The 19,811-nt window shown below is 38.1% G+C and overlaps 1 protein-coding gene across 1 annotated transcript; it reads left to right on the top strand.

The window, feature by feature from the left end:
* The first annotated feature begins 15,354 nt into the window (after positions 1-15,354).
* Positions 15,355-18,598, top strand: LOC109183850 (nucleoporin NUP116/NSP116). The gene is made up of 3 exons (XM_019333904.1): positions 15,355-15,544; positions 15,682-17,128; positions 18,181-18,598. The coding sequence occupies exons 2-3, from the start codon at positions 15,698-15,700 to the stop codon at positions 18,352-18,354; spliced, it is 1,605 nt and encodes a 534-aa protein (XP_019189449.1). The 5' UTR covers positions 15,355-15,544; positions 15,682-15,697; the 3' UTR covers positions 18,355-18,598.
* Positions 18,599-19,811: the final 1,213 nt, after the last annotated feature.

Below are 19,811 nucleotides of genomic sequence, written 5' to 3'. Positions count from 1 at the left end.
CACGGAACTACTCCTAGTTCCGTGACTTGCTCTCTGGTGCTATAATTGTGCATTTCCTCATTTTTAATCAGATTAACTGGATTAACCAACTGATGAAATGGACTGACTGATTCAGCGATGAAGTCAGTCTGTAATAACAAACCATAGAGATGTTTAAAGAAAGAGATAACAGAACAAAACAAAACACAAGATGTTTACCCAGTTCGATACAGTGTGTATCTACGTCTGGGGGACGACCACATAGGCGTCCAATCCATTAAATCATAATCCAATGTACAAAGGTAGAGAAACAATAATCTAACCCAAGTGCCCCACACAAGGTACGTACCTAGTCTACACAGGTTTAGTGGATTGTTGAAGGTGGAGAGCCATGCATACAGAAGTCCAATGAAATCCCTTCACTTGGAGAGCCAACTCTGATGCATTCCACTTCAATGACGCTCTTTACGGTTGTTCTCACAACAGTGATCACAGTGTCCTTTCGTTTAAGCAGCAGTGATTATTCTCAAGTTCTTCATCTTAATCACCATGAACATGTTGTATTGAGAAGAGGAATAGTAATCAAAGATCTGATCTCATAAAACTGATAAGGTGTGTTTCTTCTCTCTTGAAAGCGTAACTCTAATTCTCGTCGAATGAGGATACTTATAGTTCCATAGTTAGAACACTCTCTCCATAGATATCTTTGATTGTAGATGGTATGACAAGATTTGAAAAATGTAATCTTAAAGATTCGGTCCATACCTTTCCAAAACAGATACGCTGATCTTCCTTCCAAATATGTTTTCTGTAAAACCACGTACAGCTTTTAAGAAAACAGCTTCCTAAAACAGATCTTCAGTGTCAGTCCCTCTGTTGTTGTATCTGACTGATCAGTCCTCTGTAGAACAAAACTAACACTAAGCTAATCCTATCTTAGTATACCATAATAATATTGCCAATTATAAGTTGGGGTTTTTGAGCAATTAAAACACTAACAAACTCCCCCTTTGACTATTATTTGGCAAAACAACACTACTATGTAGAAAGACATAAACTGAAAGAACTAAGATAGGCTATCATAAAACAAACAACCCAAGTATCTGATTACATAGCAGAAAGAAAAACATAGCATACAAGTCATGCTGGATCAAAACAACAGTCAAAGAACATTCTTCAAATAAAAAGTGATGCCATCACAAACAACGCCCAGCCTGGGCCAGAAGGTACACAAAAACAACTCCCCCTGAGTTAATACTCCCCCTTTTTGCCAATGAGAGCCAAAGCATGGTCAAGCATTGGAGGGAGTCTCACTGTCGGACTTCGCAGGTTCAGCAGCAGCAGCAGGTTCAGACAGGCTTAAACGAAGAAGCACGGTTGCCAACTCAGTACGAGCCCCTGTCAGATGTTTCGCAATAATGTCGTGAACTGTCTCAAGCTCAGAGACCCTTGCCTTTAACTGAATGGAGAGTTGAAGATCCCTTGCATGTGGCGAATCATCAACCACTGTATCAGGTTCAGAATTGGAGGGGGCAATCACTGGTGTAACATCACAAATGTGATCTCCAGTCAAAACCCTGAGTTGTGAGAATTCCATAAATCAGATTCGGGAAGGGCAACCTTACCTTCTGCTCTCGTGGATGGATCATGGTGAGAATATGATAGTAAATCCAGTTTCCCAGATCAATCGGCATCTTTGTTCCAATTCGGAACAAGAAACCTGCCAATTGCTTACCAACCGTATGGAAGTGAGCTGATGGAAGCCAGTTGTGTAGAGCAAGTCGGTGCAGAATGACATATCTGGAGGTGAGCTAAGAGCTAGGCAGATAATCCTTGTCACCAGTAGGCCATGTATCAAGCTGTCCACCTGTTAGAGTCTTGGCCACTAAGTTCCAGTCTGTAATAGCTTCTTCTTGCACCGCTGTCAGTCCATAATATTCATTGATCATGTCAGGCCCAAAGATGTACCATTTTCCTCGAATGAAGATTTGCATTGGCCGTGGCCCAATCAAAATGTCTATCTCTTCATTGAGATTACAGTAGAATTCATAAGTGAGGAGCTTCGAGTATGGACAGATGGAGGTGACAGTCTTCAGCAATCCCACTTCACTCAGCAGAGGTAGGATATCACACACGGAATTCAGCTGGTTTTCATCAACAGATCTTTGAACAATAAGGTCTCTCCTGACCATGGTGGACCATTTTCCATGAGCAGTGGGGGATACAAACTGTGGCTTGTAAATAAATGTGTCCAACAGGTTGAACCTCAGGAGTTATACTTCGACCTCTGGAACGAGTAGATGGTTTCCCCTTTCTGGCAGAGGATGTGGGAACAATAGCAGTTTGAACAGCAGTAGGGCCCTTTTGTTTAACAGAAGACCGTAGTGTCTTGAACACTTGTTGGATATGAGGATTGGCTTCAGGTTCGATGGTCTCACTGGACTTCCTTCTCTTCTCAGGCTGATCCACATCAGCATTGTCATCACCAGTCTCAACAACAACTTTCACAGGAATATTCTTCCTTTTTGATCTTCTCGTTTCTTTGGATGGGGATTGAACAGGAGACACAGAGTGACTGGAATCAGAAACATGTGCAGACGAGCTTCCAAGAAGATTCGTAATCTCTCTAATTTTGAAGGTGGTGGAATCAGGATGTGCAGTAGCCTCAACAGTCGGAGCCGTAGATGCATGAGCTTGGGTACCATACACTTCAGCAAGGATTTTTTCATCTTCACTCGAAGACTCAGAAGGATGAATCACTCGATATGGTTTTGGAATGGAGGCAACAGGTAAACCAGCAAAGTGCCGGATATGTTCAAGACTCTCAGCCAAAGATGTGGAGGTGTAGACTGGAACTCCATCCATTTTCTTGGACTCACAGGGGCTTGAGAGTTTAACAGTTTCAACCTCAACAGGCAAATCAGAGGGATTAACAGAGGAATCGATTTCTTGTGGGACATCAGCAATAACAGCAGGGGGCAGAGCAATATTATCAGTCGAGAAAACAACCAAACTTAGATTGTTGGGCTCATCAAACGATTTTTCTTCCTCCTCAGACACATTAAGAGCCCCACTTTTCAAAGAACCAGACTTCACAGTAGGTAAACAAGGGGGATCAACAGATACAGAAGATTTCACAGAAATTAAAGCAGGTACATTCTCATAAACAATAGGCACAGTAGATGGGGAAGCATTAGACACTAGATCCTCAGGTTTATTAGGCAAAATTTCAATAGGGGAGTCAGAAGTGTTTGACCTGTTTCGAAGGATTTCCAGCCTGTGTCTGGTTTCATCTCTGGCAGCTTGCAGGTACAGGGGTTGCGATTCAGCTCGTCATCGTGAGACCTCAACAGATTCAAGGGCCCTCTGTGCAAAGTATTGTAGAAATGCCCCAGCCCGATTTCCATCTGAAGGCTCTGGGATAGATGCTGGAGAAACCTCATTACTGGCTTCAGAGACCAACAATAAAAGCTCACTGGTATCGTCTTCAGACTAGTCGGCATAGAACTCTGGATAATCTGTCATATCCGTGACCATGATCTCATCACGAAGAAGAGGGTCAAGCTTCAGTTTCTTCTTCATTGCCAACTGCAATAGTGTCTGAATGTGCTTGGCGGCAACTTCTGGAGAATGGGTCTTTCTTCCAAGTTTGATGATGATAATCCTTACTGCGTCCGCCAATAGAATGTATCGTGATATGTGAGAGAATTCAACCTAGGCAAAGAAGTAGCAGAGAGAGAGTAAACTGAGGGCAGAGATATTCTTTGAGTGCTCCTTCTGTTCAAGAGTGGCCCGGTAACAAAGAGTCCCAAGGGTGAAGAACCCTAATTACTGCGGCTTGTCAAAAATCATGCAGAGGCGATGTGATTGACACAACGGTATGCCTTCTTTTTAGGCAAGAAACGGATGAAAGGAAATTTGAAATTTGAAAAAGGCCAAAACCTTTATGGTAATTTAGGTTAAGATATACACTTAACAAAATAGAAGGGAGATTTAAACGGAAGTCAAAGCTTAAATCTGACCCGTATAATTAAACCATTTACTCCCTTCTGAATGACTAACTGCCTTATTAGTCAATCCTGCAGATTCCCAGAGCAGATCTGAGAATTTCAAAACGATTTGCATCTAGGGGCTTGGTCAGAATATCAGCCAGTTGCTTATCTGTTTGAATGTACTCCAATTCAATCTCCTTGGATTCAACCAGGTCTCTAATGTAGTGGTGCCTAATATCAATGTGCTTCGTCCTGGAGTGTTGAACTGGATTCTTTGAGATGTTGATAGCACTGACATTGTCACAATAGAGTGTCATAATTCCTTGAGTAAGACCATAGTCTAGAAGCATCTGTTTCATTCATACTAACTGAGTACAACATCCACCAGCAGCTATGTATTCTGCCTCTGCAGTACTTAAGGAAATTGAATTCTGTTTCTTACTCAGCCACGACACCAAGTTCTTACCAACAAAGAAGCATCCACCAGATGTACTCTTACGGTCATCAATATTTCCTGCCCAGTCAGCATCACAGTATGCAATCAGACTCAGTTCACTGTCCTTGGAGTACCATAGTCCATATTGAATCATTCCTTTTATATATTTCAGAATTCGTTTAGCAGCTATGAGGTGTGATTCTTTTGGATCAGATTGATACCTTGCACATATTCCAACACTGAACATTATGTCCGGTCGACTAGCCGTCAGGTACAACAGACTTCCTATCAAGCTTCGGTAGACTGTGTTATCCACTGATACACCTGTGTCATCTTTGGATACTTTTGTGGAGGTGGAGATCGGTGTCCTGGATGGTTTACATGATTCCAGATCAAACTTCTTGACTAAATTCTTAGCGTACTTTTCTTGTGAGATAAAGTACCCTTCAGGACTTTGCTTAACTTGCAGTCCTAGGAAATACGTCAGTTGACCAACCATGGACATCTCAAATTCTTCCTTCATGACTTTTACTAACTCATTTGTGTATTTATGTAAAGTTGATCAAAACACAATGTCATCCACGTAGATCTGAGCATTGGCAACATGACTTCCAGTGGTTTTTACGAACAATGTTTTGTCAACACTTCCTCGTTTATAACCATGCTGTAGCAAATACTGTGTCAGGCGTTCATATCATGCCCATGGGGCTTGTTTAAGGCCATAGAGAGCTTTTCTGAGCTTGTAGACATGTGATGGATGATCTGGATCTTCAAATCCCTTAGGTTGTGCCACATAGATATCTTCATGCAGATATCCATTCAAAAACGCTGTCTTAACATCCATCTGAAACAGTGTGAATCCCAGAATGCATGCGACAGCTAATAGAATTCTGATTGACTCTAGTCTCGCCACAGGAGCAAACATTTCATTATAGTCAATTCCTTCTATCTGAGTGTATCCTTGTGAAACTAACCGAGCTTTGTTTCTTGCAATATTCCCAGCTTCATCAGTTTTATTTTTGAAGATCCACTTTGTTCCAATTATGTTGACACGATCAGGTCTTAGTACTAGATCCCAAACATGATTTCGGTCAACCTGATGTAGCTCCTCTTGCATTGCCTTGATCCACAGATCATCCTGTAAAGCTTCTTTTACATTCATTGGTTCTATCTTTGAGGTATAGCAAGCAGATCCAGATATTTCTATTAGATTATTTCTTATTCTGCCCCTGGTCTTCATCTCGTCTGTTGGATCACCAATGATGTTATCTAATGGATGATTTTTCTGAGTTCTGGTGGGTTTGTCTTTACCTGTATCATTTATAAGAGCTGTCTCCTGTTCAGAACTTTCTTGATCTTCATATGAGAATTCTTGTGATTTGGGCTGACTGTTGTTGTCTGCAGTATTTAGTTCACCGAGAGGATGCTCAGTCACTGGATCAGTGACTGTTGTTTCCACTGATTCATCTGGACTGTCGTCTATAACAACATTTACTGATTCCATTACAGATTGAGTTCTCTTGTTGTAGACTCTGTAGGCACGACTATTTGGAGAGTGCCCAAGAAAGATGTTCTCATCACTCTTAGGTTCAAACTTCCCTCTTTGTTCCCTATCAATCAGCACATAACACTTCGTCCCAAACACATGAAAATACTTCAGGTTTGGTTTCTTTCCCTTCCAGATCTCATATGGTGTTTTGGTCGTTCCTTGTCTAAGATAGACTCTATTCACTGTATGACAAGCTGTGTGAACTGCCTCTGCCCAGAAGCGCTGCGGCAGATGAGAAGCATGTAGCATAACTCTAGCCATTTCTTGCAAGGTTCGATTCTTTCTTTCCACCACACCATTCTGTTGAGCTGTTCTAGGAGCTGAGAACTCATATGATATACCGTGCTCGGAGCAAAAATCTGAGTATAGTGAATTCTCAAATTCTTTTCCATGATCACTTCTCAGTCTCTGAATTTTTATTATAGGCTCGTTCTTTTCCTTTTGAACCCTTATGCACAAGGTTTTAAAGGCCTTGAAGGCTTCAGATTTTTCTCTTAGAAGGTACACCCAGCTGTATCGAGAGAAATCATCTACACACACAAATATGTATTTCTTTCCCCCAATGCTTTCAGTCTATGTTGGACCCATGAGGTCTATGTGAACAAGCTCTAGACATTTCTCAGTTGTGATAACTCTTACTGCTTTGTGCGGAGTTCTAATTTGTTTCCCAATGGCACATGCACCACAAACTCTCTCTAGTTCTATTCTGATCTTAGGTACTCCTCTCACAGCTTCTAGTTTGATCAGCTTATCCATATCTCTGAAGTTTATGTGACCCAGTCATCTATGCCAGAGTTTTGATTCATCAGATTTAGATAGGTGACAAGCATTTTCGTTTGCCAAAACATAACAGTTGTCTGAGGATCGGGTTCCTTCCATGACAAGTTGATCTACTGTGTCACTAACTCTGCAGCAGTTACGATCGAAGCACACATTCAAATTTTGATCACACAACTGACTGATGCTGATCAGATTTGCTTTCAAACCACTGACTAACAGAACCTCTTCTAAGTGAGGTAAATCTGGTACATTCAGGGTACCTTTCCCAACTATTTTCCCCTTTTGCCCGTCGCCATATGTAACAAATACATTGCTTGGTTGAACAGCCATGAGACACTTTACATTTCCAATCATACCATCTAGCTTCAGTCGTAGATGCAGTCAGAACTATAGTGGGGTAGCATATAACTTCTGACTTTCTGACCCAAACCTGTCTAGTGAACGGTGTAATAGTCTTGTTCTGATATTTTTCCTTCCTTTGATCTCTGTAAAAAAAAAAATAACACTCAGGCCGAGTGTGACCTTTTGTTTGACAGTAGTGGCAAATGGGAGTATATTGTCTAACTCTGACAAACTTATTTTTGAACCTTGAATAATGAGATTGATGAGTTACTTTGCCAAAGTCAGTATCTGCAGTTTGATCATATATCTTTCTCTTATCATTTTTCTAAATTGACCGAGATGACTGTCCTTGTTCAAAACTGTGAACTGCTGTGGCCTTAGACATACCCTCTTTGACAAACATAGGAGCATTATTCAAAGATTCACCTCATTCAAATCCTAGACCTTTTTTATCATTAGGATTTCTACCAGAGTCCACAATTTTGTCTAATGTTGATGTGGTGTCCATCATCTGGATATTTTTCTTCAGACCTTCCAATTCCTTTATCAGTTTTCCTTCTCTGGATCTTATCTAAGTGATAAGATCTTCTTTTATGACAAGATCTGCATTTAGTTTTTTTAGAAGATCATCCCTTTGCTTCAGCTCGTCATTCAGATTTTTATTGACTTTCACTAGTTGTTCCCAGCTTGCAACAAGTTTAGCAAATTCCATTTCAAGTTGAGTATGCCTCTCTTCAAAATCATCTGTTCATATATAAGATTCTTCATCTGATTCGTTTCCGTCTGACTGAATCTCTATAGCTGTAAAGAAAGCTACAAAGTTTCCCACATTATCATCTGACTGATCATTAGATGCTTCCTCCTCATCATCACTTAGTGTAGCTACTAACATAGCCTTTTTCCTCTTGAGATACGTTGCACATTCTGCCTGTATGTGTCCATAACCTTCACACTCTCTACACTGCACTGATCGGTTGAGAGACCTCCCTGTATCTATGGAACTGTTTCTGTTCTGTCTTGTTCGGCCAGTCTGGGGTTGATTGTTCTGTGAAAACGGTGTTGTTTCGGCTTTCTGATATGAGCAGTTATTGCCTTTGTATTGTGTCCTGGTAGGCTGACCTTGACTTTTTTTGTTGAATCCTTTCAATATTTTCTTAAAATTCTTGGTTAGAAGTGCCAAGGTTTCATCATCTATGTTGTCTGCGTCAGATTCTCGATCAGCTTCAGCCACAAAAGCCACTGACTTTACTTTTCTGTTGCCAGCAAGATCATCATCAGCAAGCACTTCAAGTTCATATGTGTGTAAACCTCGCATAAGTTCTCCTACAGTCTTCTTTTCCCAGCCTGTGTGTTCCTGAATAGCAGTTACTTTCATCCGGAAGCGTTTAGGTAAAAATCGAAGGATCTTTTTGACTACTCTCTCATCAGTGAATGGTTCACCAAGAATTGAGGCTCTGTTCATCAGATTCTAAACCCGACTGTGAAAGGTCGAAATGGTTTCCTCTTCATTCATTCTACGGCTTTAAATTCTGACAGCACCATTTGTAGCTTTGACTGCTTGACATCACTAGTTCCCTCAAATCTGGTTTCAAGAATTTCCCATACACGTTTAGCTTCTTTTACCCCTGTGACTAGGGTAAAGACAGATTCATGCAGAGATCCTACAATAGAGTTCAATGCTTTGTTGTTTAGATCAGAGACATTCATTTCATCGTTTGTCCAAGTCTCCATGGGCTTATCCCCAGTGGTTCCATCAGCATTCTGAACAGTTGGACGACTCCACCCAGATAGGACAGTACGATAAACCCTGGTACCTTGTGCTTAGAGATAGATTTCCATATGAGCCTTCCAGAAAGAGTAGTTGTGACCATCTAGTTCTGGTGGTTTCATACTTGCATCCATCCTGAACAAAGACAACCAGCCAACGAACACACAGAGGCACTTCCAAAAGACAGAGAACAATGCAAAACTAAAAACCCGTGCGGATCAAGTCACTATGTAGACTTAAAAGCTCTGATACCATATGTAATTTTGCATTTCCTCATTTTTAATCAGATTAACTGGATTAACCAACTGATGAAATAGACTGACTGATTCAGCGATGAAGTCAGTCAGTAATAACAAACCATAGAGATGTTTAAAGAAAGAGATAACAGCACAAAACAAAACACAAGATGTTTACCCAGTTCGATACAGTGTGTATCTACGTCTGGGGGACGATCACATATGCGTCCAATCCATTAAATCATAATCCAATGTACAAAGGTAGAGAAACAATAATCTCACCCAAGTGCCCCACACAAGGTACGTACCCAGTCTACACAGGTTTAGTGGATTGTTGAAGGTGGAGAGCCATGCATACAGACGTCCAATGAAATCCCTTCACTTGGAGAGCCAACTCTGATGCAGTCCACTTCAATCACGCTCTTTACAGTTGTTCCCACAACAGTGTGATCACAGTGTCCTTTCGTTTAAGGAGCAGTGATTCTTCTCAAGTTCTTCACCTTAATAACCATGAACATGTTGCATTGAGAAGAGGCATAGTAATCAAAGATCTGATCTCATAAAACTGATAAGGAGTGTTTCTTCTCTCTTGAAAAGCGTAACCCTAATTCTCGTCGAATGAGGATACTTATAGTTCCATAGTTAGAACACTCTCTCCATAGATATCTTTGATTGTAGATGGTAGGACAAGATTTGAAGAATGTAATCTTAAAGATTCGGTCCATACCTTTCCAAAGCAGATACGCTGATCTTCTTTCCAAGTCTGTCTTCTGTAAAACCGCGTACAGCTTTTCAGAAAACAGCTTCCTAAAACAGATCTTCAGTGTCAGTCCCTCTGTTGTTGTATCTGATTGATCAGTCCTCTGTAGAACAAAACTAACACTAAGTTAATCCTATCTTAGTATACCATAATAATATTGCCAATTATAAGTTGGAGTTTTTGAGCAATTAAAACACTAACAGGTGTAATCTGGTGCACTTTACCTTCTCGACAACAACACAACCGACACCCCAAAAACTCCACTGAGGATCAAATTGCATCAAAACCACATCATATCAACATTAAAACTCCAAACATTTCAACAATTTTAAGCATCAAACATCAACATTTAACTGTATACAAACATCCATAGATTTTATGGGTGAAATAGCTAAGTTTTAGGTTTCCATGGGTTATACCTCAAACTTCAACCTCAAGAATCCTTCCATCTCCAACCTCAAGCTAGGTCTTCTTCTTTACCATCTCCATTTCTCAAGCAACAACCAACACAATACCCAAACACACATCTAATCTTAGATAGTCTATCTCAAAGGCAAGCTAATAGAGAAATAGAAAAGGGAGGGAGAAGTGAGAAGCTTACCCAAGCTTGAACCTAGACTTTGCTAGAAGAAACTCTAAGAAGATGATGGAGAGGGAGAGAGACAAGAGAGAAAGATGATGGATGAGTGCTGCTGAAATTTCTAATGAGTGAATAGTGAAACAAGGGAAACTGCTTTCTTTTATAGTTAGAGTTTTGGGGGTAGTATTGTAAAATAAAATTGTAGGGTTCACCTTGCATCATGAACCATAGTCTAAAAAGATGATTTTTGAATAACTTGGGGTCAAAAATAGATTTTCTAAAAGATAGTTCTAATTAAAACACTTGGTTCAGGTTTCACAGATTCCTTTCCGGTTTCACTCAGATTAACTTTTGGATCGAAAACTTAGTACGCAATGTACCCGAAAATCTAGGATTTCAGATTTAAAATAAGTTCCGGTGTTGAATTTACTTAAAAGTGGCTCAAGATAATTTATTCAACACTGATTTCATCCCAAAAATTTTTACGGAGTGAAAAATGGCTATTTCGAAATTTTTAAAACCGAATTTATAAAATTAAATTTTGGGTTGTCACACTGGATATAGATAGAATTGTGCATAGAGAACTCGGGAGTCATATACTCCGCGATTGTTCTCATATGTCTCTCTCTTTATTGTCCTTCTCTATTCCGGCCTTCCGCATAACCTGGTACTTCTTCCTCAAGTCCTCCATTGTTGTTCACTTGTTCTCTCGGGGGAGAACCTTCAAAGATGTTTACTCCTGGCTGAGGTTGTTGCGGTGCCATTGTTGACCTTATCCTTTCGTCTCTTTCTTGGTTGTTAACAGCACTGGTGGATGCCATATTGCTTTGTATTTCTTGGTTTCCTTCGGCTCTTAGCCTTCTTCTTGAAGTTCTTTGAATTTTTGGGTTTAGCGGAATCAAACCTTCTCTTCCGTGAGATCTGGTGTGCATCAACTCCAAATTTGGTCTTGAAAGCAACGTAGCTAAAAGTAGCTACACTGTAGGGTAGAATGAAAGGAAAGAACAGAGAAAAAGAAAACTCAACTGAATTTCAAGGTTGTCCTTCCTCACGTACTCACAAGCTCAAGCTACCGTTTGCCATTCCCTAGCAACGGCGCCATTTTGACCAGACTCGGCTTATGGTTGTGGTTCTTGAAAGCGTGGTCAAAATATTGAAGTAGTATGGTTGTGATTGCAATGGATAGATGGTAAAATGGGGAGTTAGAACCACCCCGAGTGTCGTTCCCTCGACGAATGACAACTTGGAAGTTGGGCTATAGAGAAGGGTGAGGATATCAAAACACTTGAAGACTCGATTAAGAGAAGTTGTTTGGCGAAGTTGGTTTTGATGTTGTTGGTTGGCAAAGAACTTGAAACTAAGAAAGGTAGATCGGGAGATAAGGAATTTACTCAGAGAGAAAAAGGCGGCTAGGATTGGGTTTCGATTGTGTTGTGTGATTGGTCAATCCCGAAATGGGAGGCTTGTGGTTATTTGATTGTGTGCTACTAGTCAAGAGAAATGGATTGCTAATGCGTTAGTCGATTCGGTCTATACGCCGCCCGTAGGAATTCTTATTCTCTACAGGGCATTTAAGCAAACACTTTGAACTCACTCCTTTCCGGGTCTTGCCCTCTCGGATCGAAGACGGGGAAATGAAGAGGATCAAGGCTACCCGGATCTAGCAATCTCTTGCCTAGATCTAGGTTTCCAACACCATCCATGGAGTTGGGCCCCACTCCAAGAATGTTACAAAGAACATCCTCAACAACAAGACGTCCATAGTCAACAATCAATCAAATACCACAAGATTAACAAATCAAAGCATCATCACAACAACAATCCTACCCACTAGATTTAGCCAAGCATTATTAAGATCTCAACAATCAAATGGCAAAAAGAGATATAACAAGAAAACACAAAATAGATTTTACCCCAAATTGTTTAGATCCACCCAATACAAGTTGTTGATGAAGATCCACTAGCCAATTGCTTTGAATTTTCAATGCTCGTTTGCAAAATCTAGCAATACAAGGTGTTTGCTAATGTAGATCTAAATCTCTCTCTAGAAACATATTCTAACCCTACTAACCTCTCTCTAAAATTTGGTTGTAACTAATGAAAATCTCTCTAGGAAAAGTTGGGATCCCCCTCAAGAAAATGAAGTTTTGGCCCTAAATACTCAGCCTCCATTCGACCTCCCATTCACGCACGGCGTCACGCCGTGACGCCGACGTGAATGGGGAATTAATCTCTTCCCGCGTTTGAGTTTCTCGGCCGCTTTATGATCCCGTTCACACTCCTCTCACGCCGTGAGGAGGGGCGTGAATGGGAAATAATTTCCATCATGTCTCTCTTTTCGTGCGTAGCGTTGGCGTGTTCGGTCCTCGTTCACGCGTTCTTCTTGGCTTAGCTTCTTTTTACCTTTCTACCACGTTTTTCGTCCTAAAATGTCCAAAAACACGTAAAATATATTTAGGAAGGTATTTCCTTATACTTTCATGCTTTTAAGATAATTTGCTCTATAAATAAGACTTCTATGCTAAAATACATATGCAAAACCTTAGAAAAGCTCTTAGAAACGTAGCATATTTTGAGGCTTATTAAAGTCCAAGAGAAGCCAAGTTATAGAAGGAGAAAGAGAGCCAATAGTGAGATTCAAGGATCTTTAAAAAGTCTATCAAGTAAAAATTTAAGAATACTTTTTTGTTAAAATAAGTTCTTATTTATGAGGGAAACTAGGAAAGTATTATATTTTTGAGAAAAGTGTAATACTAATCATAATAAATTGATTGTTACATATAAAGGAAAGTGTAATACTTACGGCATCCCTAATAAGGGGATTGTGCACAAATTCTATGAAAAAGTTGGCAAGGTGGAGGAGAGGGGAGAGAGGGGAGAGTGCTTCCTGCAAAAATGAGGATTTTGTCATAAATGTGGGTCCCATCTCTTTTTTTAGATGACAAGTGTCTAAAAAGACTACTTTTTACTTTTTTAATTCCCTTTTTCTATTTTTTCTATTTTTATTTTTTATTTTTTATTTCTTCCCATTTTCTCTTTCTTAATCACACATACAAAAACTCCTCAAAAACCACACCAAAATCTCCACTATTGAGGATGCCCTTATGATAAAAATGTATTCCCTCCATCTCATTTTATGCGTCTGGTTCGATTAACGAGGCTTGACTGAAGTTATTTTTAATCTAATTTTTCATAATATTAAGTTTAGTATTAGTATAACAAATTTATATATTTAAAAACTACACTAAAAGTACTATTAAACACAAAAAATCAAATTTAAAAATATGTAAAAAATATTAATGAAAATAAACAAAGAAGAAAGAGTTGGTTTGACCAATGAATAATAAGTAAGAAAGATAAAATGGGACAGAGGAGTAATATTTTAGAATCAAAATATAATATTCAAGGTTGAAGAATTATTTATGAAGGAAAATTTAATACTTATGAGAACAAATTATTATATGGACCATGGGTCACACAGTGTTGTATGTACTAAAAAAATTTAAAAAAAAAAAAAAAAAAAAAAAAAAAAAAGTACCCCCTTCGTCCTTAATGAGTGTTTGGTGCATGAATGGCAATTTAATGCCAATTCGATTCAATGAAATAATAAACTATATTGTTTGGTTGAAGGAAATTGCAATTCCATAAAATTGCAATTCCCTCAATTCATTATTGAATTGCAATTCATAGGTTATTATAATTCATTCATACAAAGAAAATAGAAAAAGAAGGAAATGACATATTTGTCCTTGAATGTTATTATTAAAATTATTATACAAGAGTATTTTAGTCGATCTTTATATCACTTCTCTCATTTTCATTCCGAATAATTCTATTCCTTCCTACCAAACAATGTAATTTTAATTCCTACTTTACTCCCACATTATTCTTTTCCCACCGAATTACAATTTCTTTACCCCTTAATTCCTTCCTTCCAACCAAACGCCATGTAATTGTTTGTCACATTTGTTTTTTACGATTTTTAGTGCAACAAAACAAATATTAATTTTTTTAATTTTGCCCCTCAAAAGTATATGTCATTTGTACAACTGTACTTACCTCATTAATTGTTTAAAAATTTAAAAAAATCAAAATGGTAAATTGGATAATGTAGAATGATAATTATGTTCAATTTTGGAAAGAAGACACTACTTTGAGACACACTAAAAATGAAAGTAAGACAGATAAAATAGGAAGGGAGAATATATTTTAATATAATAAAAGTACATTGTTTGTGTAATGAATGTACATTATATAAAATAATATATTTTTACTGAATACGAGGTATATTTTTAATATACTAAAAATACATTATTTGTATACTAAATATATATTATTTGATAATATACAAAATAATGTATTTTCCGTACTCAAATAATATACTTTATGTACATAAATAATGTACTTTTTATTTGTGGTTCACATAATAATAATTGACTTATGAGTAAATCGACTTATTTCTTGAACAAGGATCTGTGACATAGTCTATAAATTTTGTCTTAAAATGAATATTTTCTACTGATTTTATTTATAGATAAATAACTTTTGAAAGTTATTTTTTGAGTTTTCAACTCACCCAAGATTCAAAGTTTTATTTTAAAGAAAAAAAGAAAAAAATAAGAAAAGAAGAAAAGAACAAAGGGTCATAGACTTATAATTAGATTTAGATTTCTACTCCCAAAACTTACTCTTTAATTTAGATCCCAATACAAATATTTTTTTTTTTTTATTACAAAGGAAGAGGGATACCCATACAACCTATGCTTACACTGAGGCTTGAAACCTAGACCTCCCACATAAGGGAGCAATCCGATACCAGTGGACCACAAGCCACCAATACAAATATTTACATCAAAATTTTATAAACCAAAGTATAAGTTGGAAGTACGGAGTACACATAGTATTTTCTTTAGATTTATAAAATTCTATATCCAACTCAGCAATGCCGGTAAACGGTCGTCTTTTTTTATCAGGCAAAGGTGAAATCACCTACAATTAGATCCCTTCCCGGACGCCATTCTCTCTCTCAATCCGATCGTCATCAAAGGCGGTTGTGAAGCTATCTGATCAATCCATTCTCCTCATACTTTCAGCTCTAATTCCAATCCGACTTTCATCACAGGTATGTTTCTCAATCATTTCCAGATCTGTAATTCTCTTACGCCATACTTTTGGATACTCAGATTCGTACATTTTGTATATATTTAGATCTTCATTTGCAAAATTGAGTCCTAGAATGATTTTTTTGTTTCCGTTTAGATAGAGAGATTAAGAAATGAATTCCAATTACGGGAAATCGAATATGAAGTCGGGTTCTATGAACGATTTCGATTTCGGGCTGAACACTGGCTGTTCCCGATCTCTCAATGACCAAAAGAACCAAACGTCGTCGTATTCATCTTCTGCGCAATCAAAGCCGTATGGGACGGCATCTTGGACCAACCAATCCAACACTAACAAGGCATCGTGGACTCACCAACCTGTTGGATCTCTGTCCGGGCCGACGTCCATGGTTGGGGATATATTTGGGAAGAGTTGGGGCTCTGCGGCGCCCTCGAACACTGGTAGTGCTTCAACTGTAGGTATTGTGACGAAAAAAGACCCTAATTTGTTTGGTGATTTGGTGAACTCAGCACTTCGGCAAAATAAGGGTGGTAGCAATGTGCCACTGAAAAATTCCACCCCGGTGACAAATAAGAGTTCATTTTCAATGGGGGGTGTGGCCGATTCCTTGCCGAAAACAGGTAGTTCTGTCAAAAGCAGCGGAACTTGGGGGGGATCTAACCAGAGTTTCGGAAACTTTACCAGTGGGGGATATAATACTAATGTTAGTAGTGGCAATGTGAATATGAGTGCTCCAAATAATAGAAGTTCTGGTCTTGGAGGGACACCAATGAGTAGTATGGCTGGGGGTGTAGGTGGAATGGGTTCAAAGAAGGATCCATTTAGTACCTTGGTTGATTTTGGGTCTAAACCAGCTGCTAACATGAATTCAGGGAGCAAAGGACGTAGCAGTGCTACTAGTCATGTTGACGATGCATTTGGAGATTTTCAAAATGCATCAAAATCCGGGTCAACATTTTCGTCAAATGCTTTCCCCACTAGTAACAATGCCTCAGCTACATCAAGAGCAAACACATCTCATCCAAAGGTGGATGATGTATTTGGAGATTTTCAAAATGCCTCGAAATCCAGATCATCGTTTTCTTCAAATGTTTCCCCCACTAGTAACAATGCTTCAGCTCCATCAAACACAAACACATCTCATCCAAAGGTGGATGATTTTGGATTTTCTAATAATCAGCCACATGCTCAGTCCTCTGGTGGTGCTGGAGATTTTGATTCGCTTTTCCAGTCATCTACCACCTCATTTGGTGGATCTGCTGTGGAAAGTCAGCAATTTTCAGGGGGCGATGATTGGGGATTTGAGTCTGAGTTTGGAGGGGGACATGATAATGGCGGGACAACTGAGCTTGAAGGGCTTCCACCACCACCTGCTGGCCTCAGTGCTTCAACTGCAAAGAACAAGGGGATGGATAATTACAAGCAGGGACAATATGCTGATGCTATAAAATGGCTATCATGGGCCGTTGTTCTTCTTGAGAAAGCCAGTGACGTAACTGGTACAGCAGAGGTGTTGTCATCTAGGGCTTCATGTTATAAAGAAGTAGGAGAGTACAAGAAGGCTGTGGCTGACTGCACAAAGGTATGCCCTTTTCTAACTTTTCAGTTTTTCATGATATCATGCTATTTATTTTATAATTTTGTATTTTAAATCAATACTTGGGCTTCCAACTACTGCATAAAATATTAGGTTGATAAAAATCCAAAGATGTGACCTCTTGACTCAACCTTCCAAATTATGAGGGATGATAAGTTGAGATTTTCTAGAATTGTAAAAGTTAATGGACACATGACAATTAACATAAACTAACATCATTGGAAATTTTTTACTGAAATCCTTTCTTATTCACATTAGTTATGTGAGTATCTATTTGTATGAATTAATTTCACTTTTGGTCTCACGACTTTTGAGGTCTTATCACTGCACAACTTTAAATTTTTTCAATTTTGATGCCTAACTTTGTTATTTTTATCAGTTTTGGTCCTTCCGGTCAAATTGAAGGTGAAATGTTGCTGGATTATATATTTTAGGGGCAAAATTATTCCCAAGGAAAGATTTTCAATATTTAAATAAAAGAAAAATAATATCAAGAGAAAAAGAACGGTTTGCCAATCGTCGATGGCTCGACGCTATAAATCTCATAGATCTGTGCCTAGTTTCTGCCCGTTTCCCCATTATTCTCATCGATCAAACACCTATAGATATGATTTTACAGTGATTTTGTTTAGATATTGAAGATGTTTCATTGGGATGAAGATTTTACCCCTAAAAATATATAATCCGGCAACATTTCACTGTCAATTTGGCCGAAAGGACCAAAACTAATGAAAATAACAAAGTTAGGCACCAAAATTGAAAATTTTAAAGTTGTGGACCAAAAGTGACAGAACCTCAAAAGTCATGGGTCCAAAAGTGAAATTATCTGCCTTGAAGAAAAAATATCATAAGTTCCCTGTGGTGATTTTGAAAACTCTTTTTATGTTTCTTTGACTTAGAGTTGAATGGATATTTCCTACATGAAATGCTGCAAATTTTGGTTTCTGACTGTGGCATAATAGCCTTCTCCTGATCAATCTTTTGCCTTCTTTGTAGTTGCTCAATGCTTAATAGCCTTTGTTTATTCTGGTGTGCAGGTGCTAGATCGTGATGAAACAAATGTATCTGTCCTTGTACAGCGAGCTATGTTGTACGAAAATATGGAGAAGTACAAGCTTGGAGCTGAAGACTTGAGAACGGTTATGAAACTTGACCCTACTAACAGGGTCGCGAGAAGTACCATTCATCGCTTGAATAAGATGGCTGGCTAGAGAAGTTGCACAGAATTATTTCTCCACAGGTCTCATTTACAGATATGGCTGATGATATTGTTTTCTTTTTGCATAAGATTGTCTGATGGATCATAGCACTTTACAGGGATGCGCCTTAAATCTTTCTTGATTCGTTTACTGTCTGCTTTTCACATGTTGATGTTGTATTGTCTATTGAATGTTTCTCTTCACTGGAAACTGTGTTATCTTTGGTGTTATAAAGTGATTTAAGATCTCCCACTCATGCATGGTTACGGACCAAGAAATGTTACTCTCAATATTAACATGTTTAGACATAATTTACAGGAACAAACATTTTTATCAAATTCCATTTGTACAAAGTCTACCATTCAGATTATCCACCATCTTGGAACTTAGCCTAGTCTCACAGGCCTAGAGTTTGGCGCAGCGACAGACTCCCGTGCGGCGTCTGGGGCCCTTCTTACCCCGCGGACTAGTTTTACTCAGTAACTCTTTATACGTGTCAAACTGGTTTTGTCTTGCCATGGGCTCATCTTGTGCTCTTCAAATCGCCTTGGTCCCTTTCATAGTCAAGTCCAAGATAGCGATAAGTTCCTCAAACTTAATCGGGTCAATATGCCGGATTCAATAAGACCCGTAGCGTCTATGGCAGAATAACCCTTGATGATATTATCGCTCCCTATCCATTTTATGGCCATTCATTCATTGGGTCTAATGATCATACAAACAATGCGTGAGACTAGTCTTAGTTGGGATTTTTACGCTCCAGACTAGGGAGTATAAGTCTATGTAGCATAAACTTCTGACCTCCCTCCTTTGTTTTTATTTTCGTTCTCTCTTTTTAAGTGTTTATTTAAAGTTAGAAAATAATTTTCTTTTTCTATTTGACTGAAAGTCAAAATTATATTTTTTCTGTTAGGTTGATTTTAAATACATGAACATAAATCTATTATAAAGTTATTTCTTATAAAATATTATTTATTTTAATAATAACAATAATTATTATTTATATTAAAAAAATTATAAATTAAAATTTATAATTATTATAAAGATTAATAATAATTATAATAAAAATTGTAATTAAATAATGTTTGCCTTGTGACTTATTATAATAAAACTAAATACATAAATTGATAAATATAATAATTCTAAACTATAGAAATTGAATAAAAATTTGCTTTTTTGGGCATTTGTTATACAGTGAACCATGGTCCATACATCGTTGTTGTGTGGACCATGATCGTCGAATGAAACTGTAGTAGAATTAAAATGATACTTTAGTGTTATTATAATAAAACTAGTGTGTGTGAAAAATGAAACTAAAAAACAGAGCACATTATTGTCAAATGAAACTATAGTATAATTAAAATGATACTTTAGTGTTGCTATAATAAAACTAGTGTGCATGAAAAATAAAACTAAAATCCAGAGTATACAATAACATATATTGTCAAATGACCTGAAGTGCAATTGAA

The sequence above is a fragment of the Ipomoea nil genome, unplaced genomic scaffold, assembly GCF_001879475.1.
Source record: "Ipomoea nil cultivar Tokyo-kokei standard unplaced genomic scaffold, Asagao_1.1 scaffold1179, whole genome shotgun sequence".
NCBI lineage: Eukaryota > Viridiplantae > Streptophyta > Magnoliopsida > Solanales > Convolvulaceae > Ipomoea > Ipomoea nil.
This window is presented reverse-complemented; position numbering and strand designations above follow the sequence as displayed.